This window comes from Diadema antillarum, unplaced genomic scaffold (assembly GCF_040938485.1).
Source record: "Diadema antillarum isolate AM-2024a unplaced genomic scaffold, OU_Dant_1.0 seq00002510_RagTag, whole genome shotgun sequence".
Taxonomy (NCBI): domain Eukaryota; kingdom Metazoa; phylum Echinodermata; class Echinoidea; order Diadematoida; family Diadematidae; genus Diadema; species Diadema antillarum.
This window is the reverse complement of record NW_027273114.1, coordinates 19,218-34,389: the sequence shown is the minus strand read 5'-3', so window position 1 is coordinate 34,389 and position 15,172 is coordinate 19,218. Positions and strand designations below refer to the sequence as shown.

General features: G+C 40.4%; 1 protein-coding gene across 1 annotated transcript in view; it reads right to left on the bottom strand.

The window, feature by feature from the left end:
- Positions 1-808: 808 nt before the first annotated feature.
- Positions 809-15,172, bottom strand: part of LOC139714897 (prominin-1-A-like) — a gene marked incomplete at its 3' end in the record, with an annotated part of 29,799 nt that continues 15,435 nt past the window's right edge. Inside the window, exons 4-7 of the mRNA XM_071626543.1 lie at positions 11,922-12,011; positions 9,472-9,686; positions 2,211-2,346; positions 809-888 (exon numbers count right to left, since the gene is read on the bottom strand). Coding sequence (XP_071482644.1) covers positions 809-888; positions 2,211-2,346; positions 9,472-9,686; positions 11,922-12,011 — 521 coding nt within the window. The remainder of the gene's footprint in view (positions 889-2,210; positions 2,347-9,471; positions 9,687-11,921; positions 12,012-15,172) is intronic.

Genomic DNA, 15,172 nt, shown 5'->3' with positions numbered 1-15,172 from the left:
AACCCCATGGCCAAAACTTTCTCAGAAGAAAATCTTTATCTGGAAATACATGTATACATTGTTTCATGGAAATACCTTCAGGTATTGCAGAGATATGGGGAGATAGTGAAATCATAGAAATTGAACCTGACCATATGACCTTTATAGACCTTGAGCGTGTGTGCCCACAAGTTGATATACACAGCTTCTTCCACTCATACATACATATGCATATGTCAGGTTTTACTGGATACCTCATACAATTCTAGTTATGTCATCCACAAAAATGGTTGAAGAAGGATGGATTGACAGACAACCTGAAACGATCATGCCTCCATTTCATGGCGGGGGCACAAAAATACATTTTGTTCAAGCAGATCCTGCTTAAGCAGCCAGCAGGGGTTCAGTGTCTGGCATGGGAAATACTCCGCAAATACATCAAATTTGATGCTTTTGATCAGCCAGTGCTCATAACCTTCGAGTTCTCCACACACATCTTTCATGAGGAAACAGAGCTTCCTCTCAGTTTGGTTCTTCTCTCTGGACCTCACTGCCTGCAAATCTGCGAATAGAAACTTCCTCCTTTTCGAGGAAGAGCTCAAAAGCTCTTTGTTTCAGTAATTGTCACGCTTTCTTTTAACCCTTTGAGGACGGTTTGATTTTGCTACAACACATATTTCCCATAGACGCTTGCCTGAGTATATGCGGGACTAATCCTCAACAGGTCAAATTGTGGCTCTTTTCAAATGAAAAGATGCACGAGGAGTGTCACTGGGTGACAAGACAAAGATCAGTAGAAGACCCATTACTATTACCACTGAAGACTTACCCCTTCACTAAGCTGTCGGGCCGAGTCCACGATGTCTGCTGCTTGTCCTGCATACAAATCGTCTATCATCTGCTTGATACCTGAATCATCAAGGGAGAAAGACCCATATACTGCTTTGTCCTTTACTTTGGTGATTCACAATCAAGCTACTTTGTTCTGGCAAGAACAAATGTGACCCGCTACAACAAAATGGTCCTAAAGTCGCGCACGGTCAAAGCCGTGAAAACCGAGTTTGAAGTCAGAGCATCAAAATTGGTCAAAACTTACGATTTTCTGAATTTGACATATTATTAGAGTCTCACATGTCTTCTATCGTCTGTCGAAATTTTGAAGCAAAATGATGAAAGGAAAGACCAAAAAATAGCGTTTTTCTGGGCCATGTTTTTTGGCGTTTCAAAGAAGCAGAAACGGGTTCGAACATTTGGATTGAGCGCCACAGATAGGCTCCGCCCCTAACAACGACCAGAGTGATCTCATTGGTCAGTTTACTGCTTGCCGCTAACCGAAGCGTGAAGCTCGCACACTGCCCAGTCGACTGGTGCGTGCTGGCAGGGTGCGCTATGCCCAGCCGCTTCTCCTGGCATCCTGGTCACTGATTGGTCGGTGAGGAGACCGCCGACGCTGTGTTTGAATGAGCATTTCGGGGGTTGCTAGGGCTTACCTTCTATTGTCCGGAGGTGAATACTGACTTGCGTGTCCCTTGATCGTGATTGCGTCGCAAGGAGATCTTTTAGGGCGCTTTTCTCGAAACAGTGATTTCCCAGACGTCTCGACATGCTCTCTTTTAAACATCGATATCTCCACAGCCAATTATTTTTAGAAGATGTGTTATACATCAATTTAAATCAGAAAGATTAGGGAATTGTGTCATGCAATTTTCAAATAATCGGCCTCACCCGACTTTAGGACTATTTTGTTGTAGCGGGTCACAAATATTCAGCAGTGAGATGAGTTTTATCCATGTGAACAGGAGTGATGGCTTCAGGTAGAAGTTGGCATTACTGAAATGCAAGGTTCACACCATGCAAACAACATTTGAAGAACTTCTAGGTTTGTTTTGCTTTGTCCAGTAAAAGCAACCTTAAATGGACTTAAGTGATAAATCTCTCCACAGATCTGTGCTATGGGCATTGTTGTGATATACTGTACCTCTTTCATGAATACATACTGACTAGGAACTTGTAATTTTCTCCATCCCTCCATCTATTCACATGCACATTAACATGCTTTACAAATAGATGAAATACCAATCAAAATGTTATATTTTCATGTCATCTTGTTAAGCAGCAGGGTATCTTTTTTTTTTTCCTTGAATTCTTCTCAAATCAGATGAAGTGGCTTTTGGCATAAAATGGGGATATTTGCAAGTGCTTCACACTTCTGAAACTTTCCAGAATCATACTTTGAACATGGGTGTGCCCTTCCTCCCCGATCCTTCTGGGAACTGAGTGAAGGATGGACTGACTGCTGATGGCAAGGCTCGTTAAATTGCTCTGCAAGGCCTTTCTTGCTGGGTTCAGCAGATCTTCCAAGTTGGTCTAGAAAGATATGACAGAAATAATATACTCTTCAAAGAAGTAAAACAACAGTTCAATTTTCCCAATAAATATTCATGTATTGAAACATTGTGTGTAAAAGGATATAATGGAGCTTACCTATGCATTTTCACCAGCAAAGTTGTTCAGAATTTGATTTCTGCCATTTTTGCCATGCTTCTTTCATAAATCAAACGATTTAGAAACATACAATGGAAATCTAGCTTTGCGTTACTTTCTTTTTTGAAGAGTAAAGATATATGGAAGAGTCTTGTATGGTAATGTCAAAACAGAATTTCACACTTACATATTTGGTGCGGTAATGTGAAAATTCATCTGACTGAAGATATGGAAAGAGTGCTTCGTAGAAGTCTCATTACAAACAAGAGACTCGGGGGTCATGCGCTCACCTGAGTATTGCAAGTTCACCTTCCATGCATTCTTGCAGACTCTTACCTAAGAATATTGGAAACTTGGAGGGGCAGCCCTGGATCTGCAATGAACAAACTTGGAACTACAGTCATCAATGTACAAACTCAAAGTAACTTTGCTTTACCATTTCTGGTTCTAGAGAAGAATAGTAAATATTCCTTAATGTTGGGGGGGGGGGGGAATTAGGCCCCCTCGGGTCCCCCAAGTGAACAAATTGAGATCTTGACCTGGCATGCTACATGTACCTGTCAAGTTTGGTGAATATTCACAAAGGGGTTTTCAACAATTATGAACATGTACAATTTACATCACCATTTGGACCCACATCCCATCCCTCTCCCTTGGGTCCCAATTGGGGGGGGGGGGGGGGGGGGGGAGCATCCCTGATTCTGCCATGAACAAACTTGGAACAACAGTCATCAATATCCTGATTCATTGTATTAACTTTTAAAACAATCACTTCTGGTTCTATAGAGAAAATCTTTAAAGATTCTTTACTGGGTGTGGGTTGGGCCCCATCCCCCCCCCCCCTCGGGGCCCCCAGGTAGGGCATGGTGCCCATTTGATGGAATTGAGATTCTACCCCCTAGGGATGCTACCTGCCAAGTCTGGTAAAAATTCATCATGGCATTTTCAAGAAAAAAAAAAAGAAAATTTATAATTTAGGCCCCAATTTAGGTCCCCCTGGGGCCCCCCAGGTGGGACATGGTGCCCATTTGATGGGAATGAGATTCTACCCCCCTAGGGATGCTACCTACCAAGTTTGGTGAAAATTCATTATGGCATTTTCAAGAAAAAGATGAAAATGTACAATTTGGGCCCCATTAGGACCCCTCCCACCCCCTCCCCTTGGTCCCAAGTGGAGCACCCCTGATTCCGCCATGAACAAACTTGAAACTACAGTCATCAATGTACTAACTCATAGTATTAACTTAGCTCTATCACTTCTGGTTCTAGAGAAGAAGATTTTTCACGATTCCTTAATTTTTTTTTTTTGTGGGGGGGGGGGGGGGGGGGTTGGGCCCCTCTTGGGCCCCTCAGGTAGGGCATGGTGCCCATTTGAACAAATTCAGATCCTATCCCCCTAGGGATACTACCTGCCGAGTTTGGTGAAAATTGGTTATGGGGTTCTCAGGAAGAAGATGAAAATGTAAAAAGTTTACACACGACGCACGCCTGACGAAGAGCGATCGCAATAACTCACTTGAGCCCTAAGGCTCAGGTGAGCTAAAAACTAACTGTTACCTTTCACAGATGTCAGTACAATATGTGAAAGGCAAAGACTGTCATTTTCTTAAGGTGTGTACCAGGTATCATTCCAACTGCTTAAAATCTGTGCAGGAAGTTCAGAGCAAATTTAAAAGACATAACCATGCCAACCAATACCTTGCCTGACATACAAAAAACAAACAAACACACACACACACCAAAGGACAAACAAACAAACAAATAGACAAACCATACATATACCTCACATCATCATGTGTCTAAAATTTTAATTTTTAAACTTCAGGAGACAGCTGAAAGAAAATTTCACATAAACTTGGCTGTCATGAGCTTGTCTTGCCTGACTCACAAAACTAGTACCTTTTGCACATTATAAGTTTCAGTTCATTAGTTCTCTCCACAAGATTAGTACAACTCATTGAATGATGAACCAACCATTCACTGACTATGTACCAACACACAATGCAAGCCACATTTTCTTTCTTTTCTGAGTGCAGGCTTTAAAACACTACTATGAAAAAATGAAGATTTTAAGTATTGACAGTTTAAATTTATGGCTTTTTAAGATAAAAAATTCTATCATTGGCTCTCTAAAATCGCTCCATCTTTTCCTCCTACATTTCTTCCTCTCTTTATATGACATACAAATCACCAAAGGTCATATCACGCAAGAAATGTTGCAGTAATACGACATCATTTATCATTAATTCTGAAAAGCGGGTACAGCAAACATTGTGTAACTAACATTTAAAGTCATAGCTTAAAGGGACTGGGGAGGAGTGTTGGAACCCAAAATGCAAAAGTGCTATTTCATGAAGTGAAACAGGCAAAAACAAGGACCAATGCCTATGAAAGGACTAAGCAATGAAAAAGAATCGATGAAAAATACGGCATTATGAAGATATCTATGATTTTTTGAAGAGCGTTACATGTAACGCTTGTCAAAATCACGGGGGGTCGGCTGAGAGGCTCTCCGTTCAAGTGTTGTTTTTGCCTCCCTCTTTTGTCCGATTTTGGCACAGCGTTAATGTATTGCCTTCTCCTCGGCGAAAAGCAAGCCCAAGATATCGCCGCGATTGCGAGGCGAAACCCGGGCGCCTGTTCACTGGCTAGCGAGCGTTATCGGTGCATTTCCCGGGATCCGCCCGGCAGCTAGCTAGCACGGGTCCGCTTGAACTCTGCTGGCTGCGTATAGCCTACTTACCGGACCGTGTACCACTCCATCCACACTAACAATGGAGCCGCAGGAGGAGAGCGAGAGATCTGTCTCCAAGAAGAGGAAGACCATGAAAACTAGTGACAGAGTATGGAGATGGTGACAGAAAAATAAAATGTAGAGTCCCAATTCCCCTCAAGACACTAGAAGATAAGGGGCTGAACGACAGAGATGTCATTTCACTTCGGCTGGATCGGTAATAAATTTGTGAAACTCGGAAGACCTCATAGTCATACTAGTTCAGTGTGAGTAGGACCTATACTGTTACAGTGTTAGTGTTAGTGTTGTTAGTGTAACATTAATTGATAGAGATGTCACTTAGAGGATCTACACACACTATAGGCCTACTATTTTTAGTAATACTGATAGTAGGCCTAGATTAGTAATTTTGTTAGGTGTCCTATGCCACACCCTAACATTTTTCTATTAAACTAAAAGATATAGGCCTATCAGAGTTTGCCTGAGATTTTACTCACATATGTGGAGAAAGGCAGCTACATGCAGATTCACAAAAAGGTGTATTCAGAATGCGATTGAGGTATGGTAGGTATCCTAGACCTATGTATTTTGAGACCCATAATTTAATGACATGAAAGTAGAATAGGGCAACATAATCCAGAATACGGTAAAAAAGGAATTCGCGTATCTACATGCAAAACACTTTATTAGCGTGCCATTAATGTGAACAGCGATTTATATATGTGTAATTAATAGAGAAGCACATTTCAAAAAGGAGAAATGTTGAGCCAAATTTGGGATGTCATTCATAGGCAAAAAAATATCCAGTTATGGTAACTATACACAGCCCAGTCGCTGTACGAAGGTACGTAGCGACAGGATTCGCACAGTGTACTTACAGCGTCTGGTCGGGCTACAGCTATAATGGCAGAGAAAAAGGGCCTCGGACTAGGAGTGGTAGACGCTGTAAGTACGCTGTGCGAATCCTGTCGCTATGTACCTACGTACAGCAACTGGGCTGTGTATAGTTACCATAACTGGAAATTTTTTTGCCTATGAATGACATCCCAAATTTGGCTCAACATTTCTCCTTTTTGAAATGGGCTTCTCTATTACACATAAATCGCTGTTCACAGTAAGAAATGGCACGCTATTTGTGTTTTGCATGTAAATACGCGAATTCCTATTTTACCGTATTCTGGATTATGTTGCCCTATTCTACCTTCATGTCAAATTATGGGTCTCAAAATGTCGAAATAAGAAAGTTACGACACTCATCAGAACTGACGTTTGTTACAAATTGGCGATAGGCGAGAAATCCAATTTTACGAAACGACACTGAATGAATGAAAGTGTCAGCGAATCTGGTAACTCGGTTTTTACAAAATACTTTGTGGAGACTCAACTGTGTATATGTTGTCATCGCAGCTATGATCGGACCAAAAACGTGAATTCACATGTTTGGTAAGGTACCTTGTTATTGTCTCCGGTACACATGGCATTCCAAAAATGTTGATTGAAGTGTATCTATTGTGCGTACATACATAAGTGGCTAATGGCGTATATGCATTATAGCGCAGTTCACTCAGTCTCTATAATGTAGTGGTTAATGGTGTATGCTTTGTAGCACAGTAGGTGCTAGTTGTTGAGGAAGGTCTGTCAGATATTATTGTGGGTATCTTTTGTAGGGCAACAGCCAGCATCGCATTCAAGGACCATCCTGACTAGGCAGCTCAGTGAAGCCAGTGACAGCCCCTCTGGTCAGTTGAGACCAGCCCTCCCAGCTACCCAGCTTGATGAAGCCAGTGAAATTCCCTCTCATCAGTTTTGACCAGCTACCCAGCTCGGTGAAGCCAGTGACATCCCCTCTCATCAATTGAGACCAGCCCTCCTAGCTAACCAGCTTGATGAAGCCAGTGACATTCCCTCTCGTCAGTTTCGACCAGCTAGCCTATACCCGGCTTGGTGAAGCCAGTGATGTCCCCTCTCATCAGTCGAGACCAGCCCTCCCAGCTTGATGAAGCCAGTGACATCCCCTCTTGCCCATTGAGACCAGCCCTTCCATCGGTACAAAAGGTTTGTACAAACTAACTTTAATTACCTGGTACTATTTTAATACACCTAGATCCAACAACTGTTTTGAACCTGCAAATGAAAGTTAATGTTGATATTTAGTACACAAAACATCAATAAATTGTTAGATAACTCTGTGTTCTCAAACGATGCTGTTCTTATTCTTGCTGTAATTTAACTTATAACATTTTTTTTTTTTTTAACCCAAAGCTGTGGTAGTGGTTAATAAGATTATGGTTGTCTTGATCATTACTTTTAGGGTTACAAGTTACATAGTTTGTACATTGCAGCCACATATAGGCCTACTATATGATTGTATGTGGAATTATACAGACCCCCAAATCCCTTGCATGTGGCTGGATTGAAAGACATTATAGGCCCGATGTGAGGTTGTATACACAACATATAAATAAATAGGGCCTACTTTGTAGATGGGTAATTCCATGAAGTTGGGGCAGTGTCCATGTATGTAGCATCGTGATATTGAAAAAATACATGTCAGCATAACTCAATATCAATTATGCTATACATTTATTGTTTGTAGGCTTTACATTTGCATTGAGGCCACACATTTTCCTGGAAATTTTGTGCCATTCAGACTCAATTTTAATGAAGTTATTAAACAATATGTAACACTGTGTCCTGTAGCATCGTGACGTGTCCACGTAGCATCGTGATATTTTAAAATTTAGTCCTAAGAGACAAATTATGGCAATGAGCTTGACCAAAATTTGATGCAATATGCATATTTACAAGGTATGAATAAGATAGCTAAATATCTCAAATTTCCTGTACACAGTTTCAATTTTAAAAGAAAATTACAAAATGTATCACGATGCTATGCGGTGTCCTTTTTTGTGTAAAACTGTGGAAAGGAGAGTTAAGATATTTAGCCATCTGACTAATCTAGTAATTATGCATATTACATCAAATTTTGGTCAAGCTAATTGCCTTAATTTGTCTTTTAGGACCAAATGTTTACTATCACGATGCTACATGGACACGTCACGATGCTACAGGACACCATTACATATCGTTTTAATAATTTCATCAAAATTGAGTCGGAATGGCACAAAATTTCCAGGAAAATGTATGGTCTCAATACAACTGCAAAGCCTATAAACAATACATGTATAGCATAATTAGTATTGAGTTATGCTAAAACGTCACACTTCGTGCCCCAACTTCACAGAATTACCCAGATGCACAATGAGAGGCTGAGGTCATCCCGACGTCATGTGCAGTGTCAACTCATCAAAAATTTGGCTAGGGTCTCTGTAGGTCTTATTTTCCTTTTTGCTATTTAAGTTCTACAGTAGACAGTCTATTTCTAACATATTTCATGGAGTTTTCTCTGTTGCATGTATGTGAGCACTACAAGATAAAGCTACCTGGTAGACTCTACACTGAAATACATGGGATAGCAAGTTCTGTGACTAAATTTACAGATTGGTGAAGAACTAACGGGACTATCCTAATTGTAAGTCAGTGTTAATGCCTTTCATTGTGTCTGATATACAGATGAACTCCAGTCCAGATGCCCCTGTGAAATGGAAAAAGGACAAGTTCAGGAATGCCGTTGCCTTCTCCAATTAGTTGTGGAGGAAAATGCTACTCTGAGGAAAGGACTTGGGTCAAATTGAAGTGGATCAAAACCTGGTGAGAGTGCTGACAGATATTGATTTTATCAGAGCCTGGGCAGATGTAAGGAGATAACAGGTTACTTTGGTACTGTAAAAGTGGATATTTTAGCGCGACTAATTTTTTGCGGTCGGCGGGGTAAGAAGAGTTTCGCACGTTTATAGTTCCGCAGCTCACTCGGCATGTTGGCTTGATTTCGCTGTAAGTTGGCTTGATGTTCGCAGTCAACAAGCAGTATTCCGCAATTCAAATACGTATCGCCATCGTATCGAAGGGTCTTTTTCCAGAAAAGTATGTTTTGTTTTTCGCTTTTTAAAACATTTGAGAAGATTCCGATTTCTAAGATATTTTCACACATGTTAAGTTACATATCTACCTTTCATTTTATACCCAAAACACCTTCTCTTTCGCATGTTTTGCACAACCGAACACTCATCCCCAGTCCCTTTTAATGATTACTGCCTGATTTGATCTAATTCAAGTAGCTTTGTTGCCTTTAATTTAATGCCTTCATTCCCAGTAACTTTCCTACAACCTGCTAGAAGATGAAGCATTGATTTATTTCTTCCTTCCACTCTTACCTCATTGTAATATGTAGTTATGGCCAGCTTTTCAATGTCAATCAGGTCACGAGCAGCCTGACAAGAGCTGCTCTGAGAGCAGGTTTCTAATTGGAGGGTTTGATTCAGCTCCTGCTGCTCATTGGCCAAAGCCTTCTCAAGCTGTGTAGCCTGACTCTGTAGGGTAAGAATGAGATTGTTGGTATCGTTGAGGAGGTTGTAGGCATCTTGGGCATCTAGGATAAAGAGATGGATAATATAATAGGTGTTAGTGGTGGACTTATGGTGGGATTGTAATACTGGCTGGCAATGGTATCTGGGCCATCCTAGAGTAGGCTTGATTTGATAACTGCATGAGAGACTGCATTCACACATCACTGATAGGTGATAGTAAACAGGGCTGCCAACCTTGAGTGAGAGTTTGGCGTGAGACACTGCAAGGGAGCGGAGCGACCTCCTGGCTAGCGACTGGCGGCCTGCTGTGCGGCCGTACGTACATGTACGTACGTACTAAGTACACAGTCAGTGTATGTAAAGCGATGTAAAAGCACACGTCATAGCCATACATGTACTGTAATTTGCCAAAAGTACAAGCTACGCTCACGTGGTATAGGTAGAAACCAATCGTAATCCAATAGCTCGTCTTTGCGTGTGATCCGAAAACGATTATTATTGGTTAAGCTTTACACCCGCGCGGGGAAATCTCGAAATTTTGGGCTTGGGCATATCGATATTCAGAATATCAGAGAATTTAGAGATATATTTATTTTTGTAGTCATGTACATTCCATTTTGGGGGTTTAGCGTGAGATTTCGCTAAAATTGGTTGACTTGCGTGAGTCTCACGCTTTAGAGTTGGCAGCCCTGTAATAAATGTGACCACTAGATTGCTAGAAACTGTAATTGAGTATTCACCACATAACTGGGCACCTGATACTGTAAAACAAGGAATGTTAGCATGCATTTTAATATTGCAAATTTTGCGAGAGCCACGACTCGCAAAATAAATATGCACGAGAAAGTTTTTCTCTACATACACATCACAATGCGTGCACTGAAAGTCAATACGATGCTGTACACCATCCACTGTACTGTATGCTGACTTGTATTGTACACCCGGCCCTCGCTGTTTTGGCTTGGGCAGCTTCCACTGTTGAAGTGGTGATGTTCGAGCTGAATAGCGAGGTCCGTGCTTAATACTAGACTGCGTACGTTACTTCCAGTACAATGTGCACGTGTGCAAGGTGCGCTCAAGAGGAATGAACAGTTTACCCCTTCTAAGCAATGGAACTGATCCAATTCGTGCATGCTGTTACCACTGTGGAGGCGTACACACACTGGGGTGTGTGACTCAAGGTGTGTGGGAAATGGTTGGGGTGAGTGACTGATTTTTGTCTTGATTTCTGTGTGTTATTATGCTCTCGGGTTCGGGTGTAGCTGGTAAGATAATAGCATACTTTGGGAGACAGGTAGCCAGTTGTATTGAATGTAGATCACATTATTTAAAATCAAAATAATAAAACATTGTTCTGCGCTGGTCGGGCATGTCTTGAAAAGAGAAAAGTCAGTGAATTACTTGCAATATACTATGTACACAATATATTTCGCTAGGTTTATATTTTTGTAAATTTACAAAAATCCGACGCTATTTGCGAATTCAAAAACACACTAAAATATTAACTCTGATACCAGTGAATGTGAATGCTACATGCACACATATGAGGGGCAACTGATACACGTAGTTATGAGCCCCCTCAAGATGTAAGAGGCAGAAATACTATATTGCCCTATTTTTCGACACAGTCCCCTTGCGAGTGCACACACTTCCTCCAGAGATAATGGAAGTGCCTCAATGCCCCTGTAGTCTCTGGTTGGTTGTCTGGGTGGGAGTTGATAGCAGCAATGACCTCTTCAGTGGTGGTGCAGCATTGTCCAGCCAAATCCTTTTTGAGGTTCAGGGAAGTGCGATGGGGCTAGGTCTGGTAAAAATTGTGGGTATGGAACAACTTGGAAGCCATCACTATCACTAATGAATGCACTGGAACATTGTCCTGGTGAAACAAGACCCATTTTGTGATTACTCTTTGCCTCTTTTCTTGATTTTTTATTTCATTTTGCATAGGTGCTTCAGTTGATCAGAGTAGTATTGTCCATCATAGTACCTTCCTTATGGAGGTACAGTGTAATCTGTCATGCTACCACCAAAAAAAAAAATGGTGAATAGGTTTAGGATATATGTGAAAGATCAAATGGACCAAATTTGGTCTTCATTAATCCTTTCCAAGTTAGGCTCAAAATTTTTCAGTCACCTCTGGTACATTTCTTCTTTCATAGCTGAACTCCATGATAGCCAATTTAACCACTCACAAAATTGTTACCAAGTCCAGATTCACAAAAAATTAGACTTGCTAAATGTATGGCACAAACAGTAACTAAGTTGATGCCACACTAAATCTAAGGCAATGGATTTACCTCTATTAAGCTCCAGGACCGCATAGATGGCTGGTTCAACCTCAACCCCAAGTCCTTGTTTTACAGGAACACCAACCAAACTGCTTACATCTAGTGGGGAAGTATCAAACAGGACAAATAAGTATTCAATACCATTTTCAACATCCGTGCGTTGTGTTGACATGACATAATAGGGTTGAAGTTAAACAGGTTAGTTGTCCAGAAATCAGTGAAAATGATTATGAAGTCATGTATACCCGATCTTCTATTTCAGCAGTGCTAGCTTCTTTGTAATTTCTTTCAACAGCTCATATCAATTTGAAGATATGATAAAAATAGAAGTGCCCTAAACTTTCAGAATGATGGAGAAAGGTTTGCAGTAACACCATGTGTAAAGCAGACACTGTTGCTTGGGAGAAGAAGAGCCGAGACAAAGGAGAGTTGAGGAGGGAAGCGATATAGGGAGACTGTACTCTCTAAAAAAAATCGAGTGAAAATTTTCACTCTAAAAAGAGTGAATACAAAAAAGAGTGAATTTCGAGTGAAATTGGAGTGAATTTTGAGTGAAAATGCTCATTTTCACTCATTTTGGAGTGACGTCAGGGATCACTCCAAAATCTTCGAGTGATCCCTGACGTTACTCCAAAATGAGTGAAAATGAGCTTTTCACTCATTTTGGAGTGACGTCAGGGATCACTCCAAAATCTTCGAGTGATCCCTGACGTCACTCCAAAATGAGTGAAAATGAGCATTTTCACTCAAAATTCACTCCAATTTCACTCGAAATTCACTCTTTTTTGTATTCACTCTTTTTAGAGTGAAAATTTTCACTCGATTTTTTTTAGAGAGTAAGGAAGGCAAACAGTGACAAGTGAGACTGCATTGAGATGAAAGTAGAACTTGCACTAGTGGACATGGGAGAAAAGGGGACTGAAAGAGTTGTAAGGAAGAATTGGGTAAAAATCAGGTAAAAGGTTCAGAAATTGTTGGGAGGAGAAAGATGAAATAGAAAGAATGGAGAGATGGGAGAAGTTGAAGGTTGGAAAATCATGAAGATACTGTAGGAGAGAGCAGTGAATTCTAATTCTTCTTTCTCTTCCCAACGATTTCCAAACCTTTTACCTGATTTTTCACTCTATTCTCCCTTATGACTCTTTCTGTCCCCTTTTCTTCTGTGTCGACCAGTGCAACTTCAACTTTCAGCTCACTGCTGCCCCTCACTTGTCTCTATATGCCTTCCTTACATTCTCCCTATGTCACTTCCTTCCTCAACTCCCCTCTGTCTAGGTTCTTCTTCTGCCAAGCAACAGTCCCTGCTAGGACTGAATACACATGGTGTTACTGCAAACCTTTCTACCTCATTTACTTCACCATAATTATGAACCTTCAAGCAACACATAACTTTCAAAATGCTCATTTCCAAAGTGTTTGTGAAATCTTTTCCAGCCGTTTGGGCAGAACATTACAATTTTTCAGTTGTTGCTAGGGCCAGAACATGAAATAACATAATAACCCATTTGCATGATCAATCTCTATTGTTGTTTTGCATTGGTACCTCTGGTGCATGTGCATTGTCCTAGAATCATCAAATATTCACTCTCCTTCAATACTGTTTAAAAAACTGCTGATTGTCACAATCAGTGGTTTAGTTTAAAGTATGGTTATCCACAACTTTGAAACAATGCTGATAATTCAGTGTGGATTCAGCAGGGTAGATAGCATAATTCATCATTCACTATCTCATCAAGATTGTGTCAAGAGTTCAAGTCACACAACATTACCACTATGTGTGCCAATGGATGCTACACACGCACTCCATACATTGTTTGGGAGCTCTAGTTAACTGACATCAGACTAAAATAGTAGAAGCCTACTATACTAAGGTGTTAGAAGATATCAAAACCATGAACATACAATGTCAAGTTTGCTTTGGATAAATACAAGGCAGTCTGCAATCAAACTAAGATCTTTTCTTTTCTTATCAAATTGTTTATTTCTTTCTTATTTAAAGTTTGCAGGAAAAAAAAACTATGTTGGAAAAGTTAAATTTAATTATTACTGTTTTAAATTGATTTCTGCCTCAAGCAGACCTTGTTTTTCTTTTATCTTTTTTTTTTCTTCTATTTTTTTCCCCAATTCGATTTCATGTCAGCTGACTTTCGTTCGTTTTATTTTGTTTTATATAGTTTGCAGCTTAATTCATTATTTGCAGTCTTGTATATTTTCTGAGGGTCCCATATCATACATTATTATCCATACAGAGGATTTTTAGAGCCCAAATACAAGTGTTATTTTGTCGACGCACCTCATAACCTCCAACCCACTTAAAAAGTTTGTTGAACTCGACCAATATTTTTTTGCCGAGGCGACCAATATTTAAAATATTGGACGGCAAGAGGGGGATTCCCCAAAGTTTTTATAAACTGCACCGTGATTGGTAGAGATATATACGAGATGACCTGAAATAAGAAGTAAAAACGTCTGTGATTGGTCAATCACGAATTAACTAGAATATCGTTTCTTCTAAAATTCTGTGTTTATACAAACAAATTTCATATATCAATTAGTTGAAATTGTTTTTCACACAATTTTTCAAAATATCACTTTCATAACAGGAAGTTAGATTTAGGTTTGATGAAAACAAGTTGCATTTTTTGTGCATGCAGGCGCAAGGCAACGATTGATCTGCAGCTCTGCATGCTCAGCGCTACTGCTAGATAGCCCGCGCGCGATCAATGTAGCCGGCCGCCGCCGCTGCGCTTGCATTTGCATGCGCGATATGCATATTACAGTTACTGTACATGTACGTACGTGTGTACAAGTACGTTATATACAGCACAGTATAGGACTAGTTGTGGTAGTGGTAGCCTATTCGATCTTTCACGATCTACTGTAGATGTGACGTGAATTGTTTCTCAGATCTCGGATAGAAATACATCTAATTCTGGTCTAAATTAGCTAGATCTCGGTCTAACAGTAGCATGACGGCTACCTTAGTTGGATACACAGATCACTGTTTTATCAGAGACTGAAGTGGATTAACTTGCACTGAAGAGTGTACATGTACCATACCCCATGTCAGGATCACTACACAGTAGGAACAGCACTCGGAGTCGGAGACAGAAAGGGTAGGCCAAAGTGAAAACATTCTTTGCTAAAATCCTCTGTAGGATAATAATGATGATATTGAATGTCCTATTTTCGATTAATACAAGGAAATATTGGACTCGCTAAGCAAAATATTGGACTCGTCTTCGACTCGTCCAATATTT